We start from the raw sequence: 16,803 nt of genomic DNA on the forward strand, positions 1-16,803 counted from the left end.
AAATGAGAAAAAATACCAAATCAACATTGCAGTCATGCACAATAGTTCGTGGATAAAAGCAGCTGAGATATGACATGCTAAATGTTGATTAATAAACTTATTATAGTGATGTTTTTATTTTCTTATGGAAGTAGCACTTTATTTGATCAGATTTAGTTTTCAAATGCACTTTAACACTGTTCTTTGTAGCATAGCCCTTGCAGCTAAGGCTGTGTAAATTCAAAAGTGAACTGTAATTTTAAGCTATCGAAATGTTATTAACAGCATCAATTGCATGTTATGTTATGCAGATTATATTTTATTTCTCAGTAATCCTGTGTTGTGATCAAAATTTTTCTTAAACTTTAGCTATGAGCCATAAGGTTCCATTACCGTCAAAATTATAATAGTGAATAATGATTATACGTCTGTGCCAGCACAATTTTCATATATTTGACTTTCTAATATTCAGTGCCGCCTTAACCATTCTCATCTACATTCTACTGCCTCATCGATTTGCCCTGAACTATGACTACATCAAGAAAGAGCGAATGGAGGAGGCGTTGCTCGCAATTACCACGCCTAATATCTCATCTCAACAGGCGATCGATTGCAGCTACAAGGAGACGATAGCCGACAGCAAATTCGTCTACGATGCATTCCATAGGGAGAAAATTCTTCGCGGTGAAGAAATCCGATTGGGCGGGGAATATCAGCCAGAAGAATGCCGCGCTCGATACAGCACTGCTATAATTGTGCCGTATCGGGATCGGCAGGAGCAGCTGGCTGCCTTCCTCAACTACATGCACAATTATCTGCGTCTTCAGCAAATCCATTATCGGATTTTTGTTGTGGAGCAAAGTGATCGCAAACCCTTTAACCGGGCCATGCTCTTTAATATAGGCGCCAAAGTAGCGAGCAGCTATGGTTATCCCTGCTTAATACTGCACGATGTCGATCTGATGCCACTCAACTCCGGTCAGCTCTACGCATGCACAACTCTCCCCAGGCATATGAGCTCAGCTCTGGATAACTGGCGCTTTCACTTACCTTATCGCACGCTCTTTGGCGGCGTCGTCGCCATAAGCACTTCCCAGTTCAAAATGATAAACGGCATGTCCAATTTGTATCATGGTTGGGGAGGTGAGGATGATGATCTGTATGAGCGCCTGCATGTACTCAGTATAGAAATTTGTCGGTTTGCTCCGGCGTACAGCGAATATACAATGCTCAAACACAAACAAGAAACACCAAATAAAAATCGGATGGCACTGCTCCGATCTGCCTCACTGCGTATGCATACCGATGGTCTCAATTCGTTGGTTTATAAGGAAGTAGAACGCAAAATGCACAGCCTCTTTACGCTTATCCTAGTCGAGACATAGCTCTTCATCAATCGATCGTAAATACTTGGCTACTGGGTTGGCCCAAATGTAACTTAGGTTTTATAGGCGTAGGCGAATCTCTGTCACCCCAGCAAATGGCAATTACATGTTTAAGGCGCTTTGTTAAAGGTACTATATTAATTTTCTTGTTGTAAAGTAAACTAGTATATATACATAGTATACAAATAAATAATAATAAAGTCCACGTTGGTATTTTTAATTGATTATTTGTATATATTTTAACTAATTTGTGTACGATGAGTTACACTAAGGAGCAAATTGCACAATACACATCTAAATGTAATCTATATTTAATAGGTTTGACTGTTTGCCTAGACTAACAATAAATTATGCACGTTCACATTTTCGATTGATATTTGTCAAGAAAAAACTTCAAAACATCTTAAAAATATTAGTTCACACACACAACACATACACACAATTGTACATACACTCATTTATAATTTAGAATACATAATAGATGTTTATATCTGGATATATAGTATGGAATGATTATTTAAAACATTTTGGCTATTCGGCTGCATGCAGCTATTGTGATGTGTCTAGTTCAAGAAATTGAGTATGTCCTGTTGGGACAAGGTGTTCAGATTTTTGCTATCCGCAGACTGAGTCATCTGTGGCATCAATGTGGGCGCAGACGTTGCTGTGCCAGTTGTGCCCAGATTCATGGGCTTGCTAAGACCGAGGTTAGATTGCATACTGTTCATCGAATTGTAGCCCGTCGGGTAGATATAGTTGACAGTGGGCTGCTGCAACGTATACATATTGGCACTATTTGCATTGTTCGGTTTGGTAATCTGGCTGCCGCCACCGCCGGACCCAAACGGATCCAAGTCGTCCAACGAAGAGAAATTGTTGTTGCTGCTAGCCTGCGGTGAGGCTAGTTGGTGATTCATGACCAACGGATTCGCGCTGTGCCAATTGTTGCTATTGCCACCGCTAGCACTGTAGGGCATTGCGAGCTGAGAGGGATTCGCTGCTGCTGTTGCTGCGGGCGGACTCTGGACTGTGCTCAGACTGCTTATGTTGCTTTGCATCAAGGAGAACATATCCGTTTTTGGTGCTGCCTCTGACGTCGTATTGTGCGATATTCTAAAAAACACATATGTTAAATTAATTTTCATAGAAATTAGCGTTAATGGAATCATTATCTACTTGAGCTGTTCCCTAGTCTTAACCGGGGCCAGTGCCGGAGCTGTGGGCTTTGGCGTTGCTGTATGCGATGATTGACCCACGCTGAAGCCGGAGAACATATCATCATCGCTCTTATTGCCATTACTGCCGGCAGGCGATAGCGTGATGTTGTCCATTTCGTTGGCCAGTATCTCGGCTGCATCCTTCGGTCTATTTTAAATAGCCATATTTGTATTATATTGAAATGATCTGGTATTTTATGCATACTTGTTATCTCTCTGTATTGTAGCTAATTGCTGCAGCTTTTCACGCTGCTCTTGCTCCACTCTTCCTAGCATTTCCTTGATTAGTGCTACAATCGTATTGAATTGCGCTATGGTCAGTCCGTTCTCCACGCTCAGTGGCACAAGAAAAGGTATGCATTTGTGCGCCATTACGTCCTTAGTAATGCCCAGCTTCGTGTTCGTCATGGCGATTTTATAAATACCTGCAAAAGGGAGATTATTAAAATTCACACTTATAGAAGTAATATCATTAAGTATATCGGCTTACCTATTATAGCCATTATAATTGCAGGCTCGCGGCTTTGTATTTGCTGCAAAAAGGGCAGAATCTCGTCGAGAACTAGCCACTTGTCCAAATTCTCTAAGAGTTTTCCAATTGATATAAGACAGTTAACCTTAACTGAAACATTGTTGCTGAGTAGACAAAGTTTTTTGATACGCGGAATGACGGAATTTTTCATGGCATTGTAATCAATGAGAGTGGAAAAGGTAGGTAATACGCCCAAACAGAGCTCCTGTATTTGTGGCATGTCACATTCCAGAGACCGATACAGCAGTGGCAGCACACTCTGCTTTACCTCCTCCGCCGGCGTTAGCTTGAGCAGTAAATCCATTTTTTGCATGAATATCAAAAGAATCTGTATGGGATCCGTTAGCTTGAAAATCGGCTTCAGATGTGGTAATATGTGATCACAATATTCCCGCTGGCTGCTCATTTCGGCGATAAGCAGAACATTCGGCAGAACGAATGGTATCATGGGCGAGTTGACGAACTCCTTTATCAGGTAGGGTAATATCGAGTGCAAGTTTACACGATGTGGCAGAGTTGGTATTATCTGCGGCAAACCTTTGTAGAACTTCGATTTCTGAAGATTGTCCCACTGATAAAGGGAATCCAAATAGCTTAAAGTCTTCACACCGACGTCCTGAAAGTACGTAATCGTTTTAAGCTCATGCAGCTTTGGTCGCAAATTTGCGCTGGGATGCAGCAGCGCTTTCACGCTCTCGGTTAGTTCACTTGGTATAGTATTCATTGGCGGGTACTTTCGCTGATTCAGCTCATTGGCGTACCGCCGAAAGCTACTGTAATCGCTTCCAAACATTTTTAGTGGCTTGCCCGAGTGAATAGTGAATATTAGCACACCTAAAATGTAATTGTTTACAGATCGAAATTTATGTTTCATATAAAAGTGCGCTTACCCAATGAGAACAGGTCACTGTCCGGCGTGTTGACACTGTTCAATGCCAACTCTGGTGCTGTATACTCTAAGCTGGGTTGCGCCAGTACATGAAGCGACGTGCTATACTCCCTGCACGGCCAGTGAGGTGTACCATTTGATGCTGGCTGATTGGCTATGCAGAAATCAAATCCAAACAGCTTCCAGCTACGGTTCTTGTTGATCACAATCGTTTCGGCGCTGATATTGCGATGCACAATCTTAGCATCGTTGTGCAGAAATTGCAGGCCATCAAATAGTTGAAGCAGACCGTGTCGTATCTCTACATCATAGAGTTTTTTGTCCGAGCGCACTGAGTCACCAACTACATTGGCGAGGGATGCAAACACAGGTTCTGTGGCAAAGGCCAATGAGTCCCGACTCTCCTCCAAAGGATGCTGAACGGTGAGCACATGTGGATGTCGAATTTTCGTTAGTTGCTGGACGCCCCGGCGCAACGTCTCGAGCATTGTCTCTCGGTCGTCTTTGGACCAGCGATCCAGTACTTTTTTCTCAAAAACAAATACAGAGACTTCTTGCTTGGTGCTTTTCTTGTGGCCACTGTAAACCTTCCACATCAGTCCTGAGCAATAAAAACATTGTTAACTGGTTGACTGAATGCGCATATGTTAGCGAATTTTTATGCATCTCACCCACACCCGCTGTGCATATCTGATCCAACACTTCATATTCCCGTGTTACATTATTTCCAGGCAACACGCCTGAAAGCTGCGAAACGGTTTGCACGGCGGACGAGTAGAATTTATTAATCACATCCATGCTTGTTGCCTACAATGATAATGGCAAAATACCTTAGCAGCTTTGCAATAACCCAAAATGCTATTGCCAAATTCTTTTTGTTTTAGTAATCAATAGAGTTAGTTCATAAAAGAACCAGCTCGCTCACTCTTGCTCCTCGATTACTGCGCACTGTTATCGACCAATTATTGGGAATAATCGAACTGCACTTTTCAACTTACGCGCACTATTTCAAATTGACATTTTATTAGGTGGTACGTACATATAAATTTTTTTTTTAATAATAATAATAATTTTTTTGAAAAGTCAAAAATGGTTATTTAATGGAAAAAGTTATTATGCAAAATAAAGAGTTTTAAATACTCTGTACGTACTTTATTTATGACTCACTGGAGCGTCACATATTATATCATATTATGATATAAACCATTATTCTGTGATTTTTATTATTTTTATTCTGACTTTTATATATCATTATATAACTTAACAAATGCAAACTTAATCTTCGACAAAAGTAAAGAAAACACTTACATCAAGGTTCTGTTGTTTTGTGAAAAAAAATGTTAGATTTAGTAAATAATCGCCTGTTGGGAGGGGAACCCGCAATTTTTCGATGCGTGGATAAAAATCTTTTAATAATATCCGTCCCTATTGTTATACAAATAAAATAAGGTTTAGTTAAATATAACTTGTACAGATATACTTACAGTATATGGACATGTGTGATTGAAATTTGTCGAGTCCTTAAAGATTCCGTAAATCAGTTTGAAAGCTGGATTGTTTGGCCTTTGGAAGTACCTGCAGGCATCAATATGAAAATCGAAAAGCCAGGGCTTGTAACCGTTCCCCTTCTTCTGGACTTGCACTCTCATTTGGATATCTTTAAGAGGATGCAGCAAGTCCAGGTTAAGGTTGAAGGTAGTGATGTTTCGTTGCACGGCCTTCAGTCGACAACGGTTGATAGTCACCCACGACTTGTTGTACGACTTACAAATCACATTGGTCATTTTAAAGACAATGCCATCCTGCAATGATATATTTATTTGAAATCCTTATTTTCATATTTTGTCCCATCGATTTAATTACATTTACGCTTGTGTGTAACATCAGCAGTAGATAAGATAGTAGCAAACAGTATCTGATGGATTTATGTATCACTTTTGATTTCATGGTTCCCGTTTGCTTCAGTTGAAACATGTCTGACAGTCAACTTACTCTTATTTATTGAATTTTATATAAAATAAAAGTTCATTAGATGCGCCCCAATGGGCAATGAAATATTAAATGTTCATTATTTTCTACTTATTTTTCGATTATTCATATCATTTAATTTGACCAGAGGTTTTAAGTAATAGGGATAGCAAATTGAAACTACAATAACAATAAAAAATATAATGTAATTATATATAAATTTACTAAGTATTATGGCAGGGCACTTGGGCTGCTTCCTGCCGTATGCAGGAATAAATTAGGTGAGCTTAATTTGGATAATAACCAAAGGTGAGATCAATAATCAACGCATCTTGGAATATGCGTAAGCAACTTTATTAACAGTTTGTTGATTGATTAAAAAAATAATTATAAAACAGGTTGAAAACGATCTCAGAGACTTGAAGCTTTTCCGACGAAAGACTTTACTGCTTGGCATCTCTGTTGATTAAAATGAAAAGGTCAGCATTAAAATCATTCCAGATCTCCGTGGTATATACGATATATGGACAAGTTGAACTAAAATATATTTACGAATTGTTCAATCACTCATTGAGTCATCATATCTACAACTATTCTATCAGCAAGATAAAAAAGTTTGTAAAATATTCAAATAATATAGAATATATGAAAATAGAGTATGTGAAAAAATACACACCTTAAATGTCAAATTTAATTACGCATTAAAAAACAATAATGTTATATCATATCTGTTTGCTATAGAGACCAGCTAAAATTTATATATAACTATAATAATAACTAAATTATTTATATTAAGTCTTCAATAAATGAAAAATATATTTTTAACTCAGCGGTTGGCTGCTTTGAAAATATAAATGTTATAATTAGTAAATAGTCTCCAGTCGGAAATTGGTTAGGAAGTTTCTCGATGATAGGATAAAAATCCTTTAGACGTTGATGACCCTGGTAATATAATGAAATAATAACAAAATTTAAATCAATCAAACCACTATAGATTTATCTTACTTACATGGTATGGACACGTATGATTAATTGTTGAAAACTCTTTAAAAACTCCATGGATCATTTTAATAGCGGGATTATTGGGTTTTCTTAAATATTTACAGGCATCAAATGAAATATCGATAAGCCAAGGTTTGTAACCGTTTCCTTTCTTCTGGATTTGCACTCTAACTTCGGCATTATTTACCGGATGAAAGAGATCCACATCAATGTTTAAAATGGTTCTGTTCCGTTGCACGGCCTTCAATCTGCACTGATTTATAAGAACCCAGGACTTGTTATAAGAAGTGCAGACTGCATTTGTCAATTTAATGGAAGCACTATGCTGGAAAAATATGAATGCATATTTAGTTGGCTGTGGCTTAACATAGTTAATGTTATTACATTAAAATTGTTGTTTAACATAAGTAGCACAATTGAAGAGAGCAAACAATTCCAATAAATTCTAAACATGATTTGAATAACGACAGGAATATGTAGGTAGCTAATCACACTCTAATTATAACGCCTTCAATAACTTTCATTTTTATACTGCGAGCTCATTGCTAATGAGGTATAATGCTGTTTCGAAACAAATAATTAAGATCGTAATAGATAAAATAGAATAGACCCTTTAGTCAGCAGTGAATGCGAATGCGGTAGCTTCAGCTATACAGAATTTGAAAAATAAACAAAACAGGAGTTTAGTCGGAGATACAGAACAATCAAATTATAGAAAGTGTATATAAAAGTAGGTAAATACATATAGATAAAAATACATATATACTTTTGTTTACTCTTTTCAATGTAATTATTTTCTCATGTTATGCTTCAGTAGGCTGAATATAAAGATATAATTACGATGCTAATGAGTATGCAATTCAATTTGGTAATCATCGGAGATATGATCACCAAATGCAATAATAATATAGATTTTCTTTTATTTCGTTGGTAGGTAATATTAAAGATAATTTTTGTATAAATTCGTTCTTGAGATCAACTTTTCTATTCATAAGCACACTTGCATCTCAATGCTTACATTTATAAGGCAGAATAAAGATTATTACTATTTATATATATATATATTATTTATATATATATATATATGGGAATAGACATAATAGGCATAAGGCGGTATACAAAAAATAAATATACTATTAATCCAGGGTTTTTTTTAAACATTTATATATATTTGAAAATTTATAGAATTTTAGTTAGGTCATATTTATTTTTGTATACCGCCTTATGCCTATTATGTCTATTCCCAGATTTGCCATGCCTATACCCAGATTTCCCATCTCAATGGGTTCACGATATACAAGCAGAAAATTATAAATAATTAAAAACATTACCATTTATATGCTTAATTTGGGCTTTTTATTAATGTATTGAAATATTTATAAAATGTCTTCAACATATGAAAAATAAACATTAACATCAAAAGTTCGTTGTTTTATAAAGTCAAAGCTGAAAATAAATAAATAGTCGCCAGTTGGAAATGGGATGGGAAAGTTATCGATTTTTGGATAAAATTTTGATATTCCCTGATGACCCTGATGAAAAAAAAAAGAAAGCGAGCATTAAACTAAACACTATAAATACTTTGTATTTACTTACATAATATGGACATGTATGATTGATTGTCGTATACTCTTTGAACACTCCGAAAATTGCTTTAATAGCGGGATTATTGGGCCTCCGCATATACTTGCATGCATCAAATGTAATATCGAAAAGCCAAGGCTTGTAACCGTTTGCCTTTCTTAAAATTTGAATGCGCACGTCGATGTCATTAACCGGATGAAGAAAATCCATATCAACATTGAGGATCGTTTTGTCCCGTTGCAGGGCCTTCAATCGGCATTGAGTTATGACAACCCAGGATTTGTTATAGGAATTGCAGACTGCATTTGTCATTTTAATAGAGGCACCATACTGGAAAGTCTAGAATGTGTATTTAGTTATAGTTAAACATACTTATTCGATTTACATTATAATTGATGTATAACGTCAGCAGCACACTTGAAAAAAGTAAACACCTCCAAAAAATTGTATGCATGTCTTTTACAGTAATATATGAAAAAACACCGGACAATGTGGATAGCTAATTACGTTATGCTGACGATTCCTTTATATACCGTGGATTTATTGAAAACTAATCGGAATTTAATGGTTTTGTGGAGGTGTATGTTTGATCGAATCTATAATCTATTTTAGTACAAGATAAGTGGTGAGTGAACCAAACCCTGTATTCCAGTGTTTTCACCCACCAGTCCAAGCTACAAACTTAACAGTTTAAGCATGATGATATACAAACATATGTATGTATGTATCATTAGCATGAGCGGATCTTCACAGCAAGCAAAAAGGGACTGGTGCTTTTCAAGATAAACAATTTTTCAGGGAATCTGCTCGTCGAATAGCTAGTAATAAATCATAGGGCAAGATTGATTTAAAATATATTAATACATTAGTTGCACTTCAGTAAATAGATTGAAATAGGCAATAAAATTAGTAGTTCTAATAATAATAAAAATCAATGTTAATGTTTAACCAGAACCAATTTATAATGGGAGTCTGAGTATAATAGTATTTTTTATATGTACATATGTAATTGGCATATATGTATGTAATAGGCAGATGCTGGTAGTATATTCTTTTACAACGTCTGTCTGTCCATAACCTATAAGACCTAGAAGTATTTCCTATAGCATGAGCAGATCTAAAAATCGGTGCTATACCCATATTCTCTATCAAGAAGAGCTGCCTCCCTTTATGTACTCCCTTTCTATGCTAACTTTTACTTTGTTCTCATTGCACTCGTATTGTAATACAATGCATTGTAAATAAACATTTCAAAAGTGCATTTTATTTGAATATACCCAATCTATTAAATTTGTGCAGAGAATATCTGTTTTTCTTCAAAATGCAATGTAAATATTCAATAAAGTAGCAATTTGTGCATTCAAGTATAAGCACAATGTTTGCTCATTTCATCTATAAGCAAATATTTTCAGTTTTGCTTCAAAATTGTAAAGTAAACACGAAATTTGTGATGCGTTTTTAAAATGCTACAAAAAATAATCAAATATTCATGTATTGAAGAACAAGTGCAAGTTTAAGAGAAGTATACGTAACATTGCAAATATATAATTACTGCAAATTATTTTTAAGAATATATAATATATATATAATATACATTTTTGTGTACTTTTCTATTAGCCTTGGGGCCAGTTTTATAATTTGTCAAACGGTAACTATCTTGCCAGCCATCGCTTGAATAAGCTTGAAATATATTTGTTTACGCGCTTAAATGAATAGTTATCGAGATATTTGCACCTGCACAGAGGCAACACACGCGAAGCAGTTCAATAAATAAAACACTCGAATGCATTTAGAAAAATCGCATTTGCGGCTTTATTGGTGGCTGTCACACACACACACACACACACACACATAGACGCACAAACAGCCAGGAGCACGCATACGCTCACACACAAGTACTCACACACAAGTACTCACACACACACACACACACATACATGTATATACACAACAGCATTTCGAAGCTTAGCCTGGCTCTGAGCGCCTGGTGAAAGATGGCATTGCCACGAAATGCAGTCGAGTTGTTTACGCGATTTGTAGCTGTGGCCCATGCTGAACTCGTCCGGAATTTCAATGGATTTTGTGTGCGGACGCTTTGGACAAGTGCGGGTAATTTTTGCGTTCTATCATGACAGGTATTTTTATATGGAGGGAATTAAAGTCGTACGCCGCACGGCTGATGTGTTGAGTCATAAAATAAATCAGAGAGCTTGACAGAAGCGTCGATGTTAAATCACGCCAATGGCATATCGAGGGTTTCAGACAATTGAACCATCCCGTTTCCCATTTCGTAGTATCCATATCGATGTATTGCCACTACTCACACACACACACACACACACACACGCACACACACACATGCTTGTGCCATCAAATTCGACAATAGCAATTACCTCTGAGAAATGTTGCTAATTTCGATATTGACTTTTATATGATTCTCTATTTTGTTTGTTTACGTTTTATACATGCGGTTGTCTGGGCTCCGCTTCAGCTTGGTATTCCACAGACACCATGACTGGCCGAAAAAAATAATGTTATTCATCATAATTACGGGTAATAGGCAAGTGTGCTTAGCACAAGAGCCAACTTGGGTGGTAATGGGGATATACGAAATGAAGCTAGTTAAATTCGAAGCACAACACGTGCTTCGGCTTTACTTATCACTCAAATGGTTCGACTTTATCATGCAAATACCTTTAATTGGAGGCAAAGGTAAAATGCGAATTAAATTTGTTTGTGTATCTTACGTTGAATTCGTAATGAATAGTGTTATACGTTGTGGTGGCCAACGTTAATAATAGTCTGGAACTCTAAAATCGTTTTCCTTATGATGATGCTAAACATTAACCACAGGTTAAAGTCGCTGATAAACGATAAACGTAAAGGATCGATGTATATCATATGATATGAATAAGAATGGCTAGAGAAAAGAGTGGACAATGGTTATGGAGTATAAATGTATAGAGAAGGGCATCAGGGATGGAGAATGGAGATTAGGGAATAAAAGACAAAGGTAGAGGGTGGAGAATAGAGGATAGACAGAAAATATAGTATATAGGATATTGGATATGGAAATAGGAATATAGATGATATAGAGGATAGATGATAGAGGATAGATGATAGAGGATAGAGGAGAGCACAGAGGATAATCGATAGAATATAAAGTATAAAGGATAGATGAAGATAGAGTATAAAACCATAAACTAGTGTTGAGTAAAGACGAAATAAAGACATAACTTGGAGGATTAGGAGCAGCAAATGCAGAGCTAAATGATTGAGAAGAGAGAGTTGCCATGGATACATTGGTCTTTATTATTGGCAGTTTATTTATTATTGTTATTAGCACTTTTGTATAACGGGCCGATGTTCAAGTCATATAGTATATAATATATAAAATGAATGTCTATTTTTATGCTTACTTTCTTACACACATCATTAGAGCACAATCAGTAGCCTGTGAAGCGTCTTGAATAATTCCGTCTTTTGTTTGCTTATACATTCTGTGTGCATGTATGTATTTCAGTTAATAGATTTTTGCTTTTTGTTGTGCGAAAAGATATAAAAGCGAGATACAGATGCAAACAGCGCAACAAACACGCTGGCAATTACGTGATTGATGGCTGCGCCACGATTAAAGTTCTGAGAGTGAGTGTACTGTAGAATATTCACTTTGTCGTCTACAGATTGGCAAGAAAAATAAAAACAAAAGGGGAAAATTACTGAACTGGTAGATTTATGAGCGAACAACTCCAAACGACGTCTCGGGCGGACAATGCGGGCATACCAATTAGGATCAATTGACGGATGTGAACTGGACAATGGTCAGTGATGATTCAATCGCTCCACAGGCTCAACTTGGCGTTCCCCCTGCTGCGGGATAAACCAAAATTAAAGCTAGCGACAAGATAGGTAAGATATCAAGCAGACGGGAGTCAAAAAAGTCAAAGAGCAACTTCGAGTGCAAGAGGGCAGGTCATCGAGAGCGCTAAATGGGAAATGCCATCCATCTCATATGAGAATCAACTTCTCCACTTTGGTGTTGCCTTAAGAGATTTTTAGATATCATTGCTGTTCCGCGCATGAAAAAGCCACGTTTAGTTCACGCTTGAGAAAATAAACATCAAGACAACTGCCGCATAGCATTTGCAGCTTTACTTAGGTTATTAATTAACAGTTTCATTTTGGCGACTCTCGCTGCTGCTGCTGCTGCTGCTGCTCTGGCTATCGACAGCGCCACTCAAATTGAGTGAAGCTTGTAACAGCGATCGCAATTGCGATCGCGACTGCGACGGCAACGCTAACGGCTAACGTCGACTGCGACAGCGACAGCGACAGCGATAGCAACAGCCACTGTGACTGCGACTGTGACAGCGAGTCGTTGAGTCTTACTGAGACGTACGCTTACTACCCCCAAGCTAGGCTTGGCTTCACTGTCGCAGCAGTCGGCGCCACACGTCATAGGCAATCGCAGCAGCAGCAGCGGCAACGGCAACGGCAGCGGCAGCGGCAGCGTCAATTGTTACCAAGTCGCGTTCAGGCCTGAGTTTGGGCCCCTGTTCAGGTGTTGTCGTTTTTGCAAGCCGCACTCGAGCTGAGTCGGTTTTCGTCTGCTTGGCAGCGCAGTTCTGAAACGCGTTCAATTCGTTGAAAAATAAGCTCGGTTCGCTGGCTCGGTGGTTTCGGTGGTTTCGGTGCTGTGCTGTCGCACTAAAAGCCAGAAAAAAACAAAATACAAAAAAATAGAAATAGTTTCAAGTTGATTTTCCTGAAATACGTTTTCGACGTTGTGTTGGCTGCCAATTCGGGAGTTTGGATTTCTTTTTACCACAGTCCAGCTCAATTGTGTAATATCGGGGCTCTGCGTGAATATCGTGAAAATTTCGAAAGTGCGCAACCGATTGCACCAAGCACAATTTGGATACACACACACACACACACACAGCAAACAGGAAGTTTTCCACTCATTTGGCGAGATTCAAATTTATCGAGCAATCGCAGAGCTCAAATTTGTGGAGCTGGATTTCTGGAATTCATACAACAGAGTAAGCCTAGTGAACTAATTTCAATGCAATTGCAATACCCAATAATATTAATAATATATATGCTGTCGACCAATGTTTCTGTGTAAATCAGAAATTGACTAAAAAACAGATTTGCTCACAATTCGCTGCCATGACGAAATCATTGGCAATTCAGAAACATGTATATATTTTTTGTGTGTACTGTGTTCTTTGATTTCAAAAGCGGCTCTAAAAAAAAATCAAATTGAATTTAAGCTACTTTCAATTGTATTTCAATAACAAGTATCAATAATTCTGTTAAATCAACATTCACAAAATATATTGCTTGTTAGCATATTACACATACGACGTGTTGTACAATGTTTATTTATTTTTTTGTGAAAATATTAGTATTTGTTGCATTGCATTGTTTTATAGTTGGTTTGTGAATTTATTTTGCTATCGACTTGCATTATTTTGATATTTTTATTTATATTTTTTCTTTAAAAATAAAATCATGTTCATTGTAAATTTCGAATGCACTCAATATAGAATGAAAAGTTATGTTTTCTTACATATCCATTTATATATTATTATTATACTGATTGATATTTATATATAGAGTGCAGTAAAAATAATTAAAATGTGTTGCTATTTCGCTCGAGGCAAATTCCATGTAAATGCTTTGCCGTATATTAAGATTTGTGGAAAAATGTGTAGCATTAAAATAATTGTGTTAAATATGTATGCATAATACGTATAGTTAATTTATAATATAATTGATATAATCGCCAATGATTTAGGAATTTTATTATTTCACATCAAAGAAAATTATCAAACACATTTTTGTATTTTAATAATTAATTGAATTACAATTTGATGTGTGAATTCTGATAATTATATAGATTTTTCTTGAAATTGTGGGTTTTCCGTATTGTTTAACAATTTGTTTATTAGCAAAAGTAATCAATACTGAGGAATTCATCAATTTAATTGCATTTCCAAATCAAATAAAGTAATTTCTATGCAATTTACAATTTAATAACTTCAGTGTTCAATAACTAAATTAGTCAACAGATTTTCTTCAAACAAAATAGATTTGATTAACTCTGAGTATTTTCTTGCACTTAAATGGCTAATATGAATGACACAGCATTAAATTGAGCTGCACTCAAATTTCGAATGAAGTCAAAGAGACTTGATAAAAAAAAAAAAAATGTTTTAATGCATATTTGTGCATTTGCCGTTCTCTAGAGATTAATTCAAGCATGTTTATATTTTGCACGTATGTAAAATTATCAAGTGCTCACATACATACATATCGCCAGCTATATGTGTTTGTTTGCGTGTATGTGTGTGCCTGCCATTTTGCTTTTCAGCTAAGTAAAAACCTTGAAAAGCTTAATCGATGCAAATATTGAATCAAAGTCAAACAGCATTAAACTTGCCGAACTTTACCCAACGTCTGAAAAAGTTTGTTTTTCCTCGCAAAAGGCGTAAAAAACTGCATCAGCAACGAGCGAGATGGGGAGAGAGAGAGTGCGAGAGAGTGTGTGAAAGAAAGAGAAGCATAGACTGACAGGCTAAGGTTGCGGCTGGTGTCAGAGCTGTGGAAGTGTGGAGCCAAGGCTTTAGCCAAAGGTTTTATGAATGAGCGCAGCGTAGCGCAAATATTTGACAAATCCCGCGAATGCGCTGCTTACTTATGCTGTCGTCACGTCTGTATTCGATGGGTAGCCGGCCAGTCATACTGATGAGGATTGCAGGAAGCTGCGTCTGACAGCATTAAGCTGTAACTGAAGCAGAAGCCAAAAGTCTTCTTAGATGAGCACATGCATGCACATGCACATGCACATGCACATGCACGCATAAGTATTGCATGTATTTCCAGTTTGCCACTGTCCATGGCGGAGTTGAAAAAGGAAAACGAAAACGAAAACGTAAACGAAAACAACTGAAATTTGCATTGCAATTTAATCGAGGTGTAATTTATATATCGCACCTTGTGCACTTTTTGCAGCATTCAATTTGTTTGGCTCGTTTGCAGTCGCTGCCGCGGCCGCTGCCGCTGTTGTTTATGCAAGCTGCGACTCGAGGCGCACACCAAAGGCAAGCAAATGGGCGCAGAATGCCCCCAGATGAAGGCGCAGATGCAGATTCAGATTCAGATTCAGCAACAGTAACAGAAAACTCACACACACACACACATACACTGGCAAACAGCGACAGCGACACTGACACCGACACCGACCGACTAACAACGCTAACGAGTGCAGCCGCGTATCTGTATCTTACGGTTAGCTCAGGTAACACACACCTGAAATGCTGAAATGCGCCAATTTGTATGCAACTGGCGTTAATAGTGTAATCCGGCAGCAGCAATGCGTTGCACAAAGTTGGCAAACAGGCACCCAGTCCGCACTCTCACCACCCCCCCGCCACCACCAACACCACCACCATCGGCACCATCTCGATTGCTTGGGCAACGCCAACAGAGTCCAAGTCGAGGTCGCCACCAAGCAGCTCAGCCAGCTGCTACGTGAGATGTGCAATAGTATAAAATTGATTTGTAATCGATAAATGTGCGAACATTGCGCATACGTTTAAATCAACAATCAAAACATTTGGCATTTGCCGATTTTGCATGCACGCCAAACCGAAAGATACATACATATATGCATTAGTGTGTGTGTGTGTGTGTAACTGGTAAAACTTTACTATGCCAATTCTTTGGCACATTAATTATGTACGTGCGACCGTGCCGCCTATTTCTACAGTTAAAATTGAAAAATCAAATACAAGGAAAACCACTCGAACCGCAGCAGCCGCCACTAGCTGCAGTTGCTGCAGTTGCAAGTAGCTGCTGCTAGTAACAAGGTTAGCGCATTGCTGTTTATTTGGGGCTTCTGCTAACGGCCGCCAGCGAATTCTAAACGAAACGAAACGTTGATTCATGCCACAATGCCAAGTATTAATCTTGTTGTAAATACAATCAAACTCACACACACACACACACACATATATATATATATATATATATATAGATGTGTATCTGTATTCGTCGCCAGCTTCTTGTTATACTATGTGGTTTTGTTTTTAGTGGCCAACAGCTTTGGCATTAACAAGTGTTTAATTGCAATAAATGCACCGGAACACCTTGACTGTGCTTATGCGATGCCTGAGCTTGAGCTTGAGCACGGCAGCCCATTCAAAATGTGAAAAGCTGTGGGCTAGCCTCTGCCACAAG

General features: G+C 37.5%; 5 protein-coding genes across 7 annotated transcripts in view; 2 read left to right on the top strand and 3 right to left on the bottom strand.

Moving 5' to 3' along the window:
* Positions 1-292: 292 nt before the first annotated feature.
* beta4GalNAcTB (beta1,4-N-acetylgalactosaminyltransferase B) lies at positions 293-1,564 on the top strand. Its single transcript, XM_089256113.1, has one exon. It carries the CDS (start codon positions 396-398, stop codon positions 1,362-1,364), a length of 969 nt encoding a protein of 322 aa, XP_089112239.1. The 5' UTR covers positions 293-395; the 3' UTR covers positions 1,365-1,564.
* Positions 1,565-1,577: 13 nt separating this feature from the next.
* LOC108655322 (SCY1-like protein 2) lies at positions 1,578-4,916 on the bottom strand. Its single transcript, XM_018107036.2, has 6 exons — positions 4,674-4,916; positions 4,004-4,603; positions 3,072-3,947; positions 2,787-3,006; positions 2,541-2,729; positions 1,578-2,477 (listed from the first exon to the last, which is right to left on the bottom strand). The coding sequence occupies exons 1-6, from the start codon at positions 4,798-4,800 to the stop codon at positions 1,928-1,930; spliced, it is 2,562 nt and encodes an 853-aa protein (XP_017962525.1). The 5' UTR covers positions 4,801-4,916; the 3' UTR covers positions 1,578-1,927.
* A 1,840-nt stretch (positions 4,917-6,756) lies between these two features.
* On the bottom strand, positions 6,757-7,496 carry LOC149092145 (uncharacterized). Its single transcript, XM_089256696.1, has 3 exons — positions 7,467-7,496; positions 6,980-7,327; positions 6,757-6,912 (listed from the first exon to the last, which is right to left on the bottom strand). Exons 1-3 carry the CDS (start codon positions 7,494-7,496, stop codon positions 6,757-6,759), a joined length of 534 nt encoding a protein of 177 aa, XP_089112822.1.
* An 818-nt stretch (positions 7,497-8,314) lies between these two features.
* Positions 8,315-9,031, bottom strand: LOC149092146 (uncharacterized). Of its 3 annotated transcripts, none has more exons than XM_089256440.1 (3): positions 8,942-9,031; positions 8,569-8,886; positions 8,317-8,504 (listed from the first exon to the last, which is right to left on the bottom strand). In XM_089256440.1, the coding sequence occupies exons 1-3, from the start codon at positions 9,008-9,010 to the stop codon at positions 8,349-8,351; spliced, it is 543 nt and encodes a 180-aa protein (XP_089112566.1). In that variant the 5' UTR covers positions 9,011-9,031; the 3' UTR covers positions 8,317-8,348. The 3 variants fall into 3 exon arrangements, with proteins under 3 accessions (XP_089112567.1, XP_089112566.1, XP_089112568.1); XM_089256442.1 differs by having other exon boundaries at positions 8,347-8,504; positions 8,565-8,886; XM_089256441.1 differs by lacking the exon at positions 8,942-9,031 and having other exon boundaries at positions 8,315-8,504; positions 8,569-8,927.
* A 4,059-nt stretch (positions 9,032-13,090) lies between these two features.
* Positions 13,091-16,803, top strand: part of wat (waterproof) — a 30,927-nt gene continuing 27,214 nt past the window's right edge. The window contains exon 1 of the mRNA XM_089256110.1: positions 13,091-13,598. The gene's annotated coding sequence lies outside the window, so the exon portion shown is untranslated. The remainder of the gene's footprint in view (positions 13,599-16,803) is intronic.

The sequence above is a fragment of the Drosophila navojoa genome, chromosome 2, assembly GCF_054131105.1.
Source record: "Drosophila navojoa isolate 15081-1374.11 chromosome 2, UAZ_NAV_1.0, whole genome shotgun sequence".
Taxonomy (NCBI): Eukaryota; Metazoa; Arthropoda; class Insecta; order Diptera; family Drosophilidae; genus Drosophila; species Drosophila navojoa.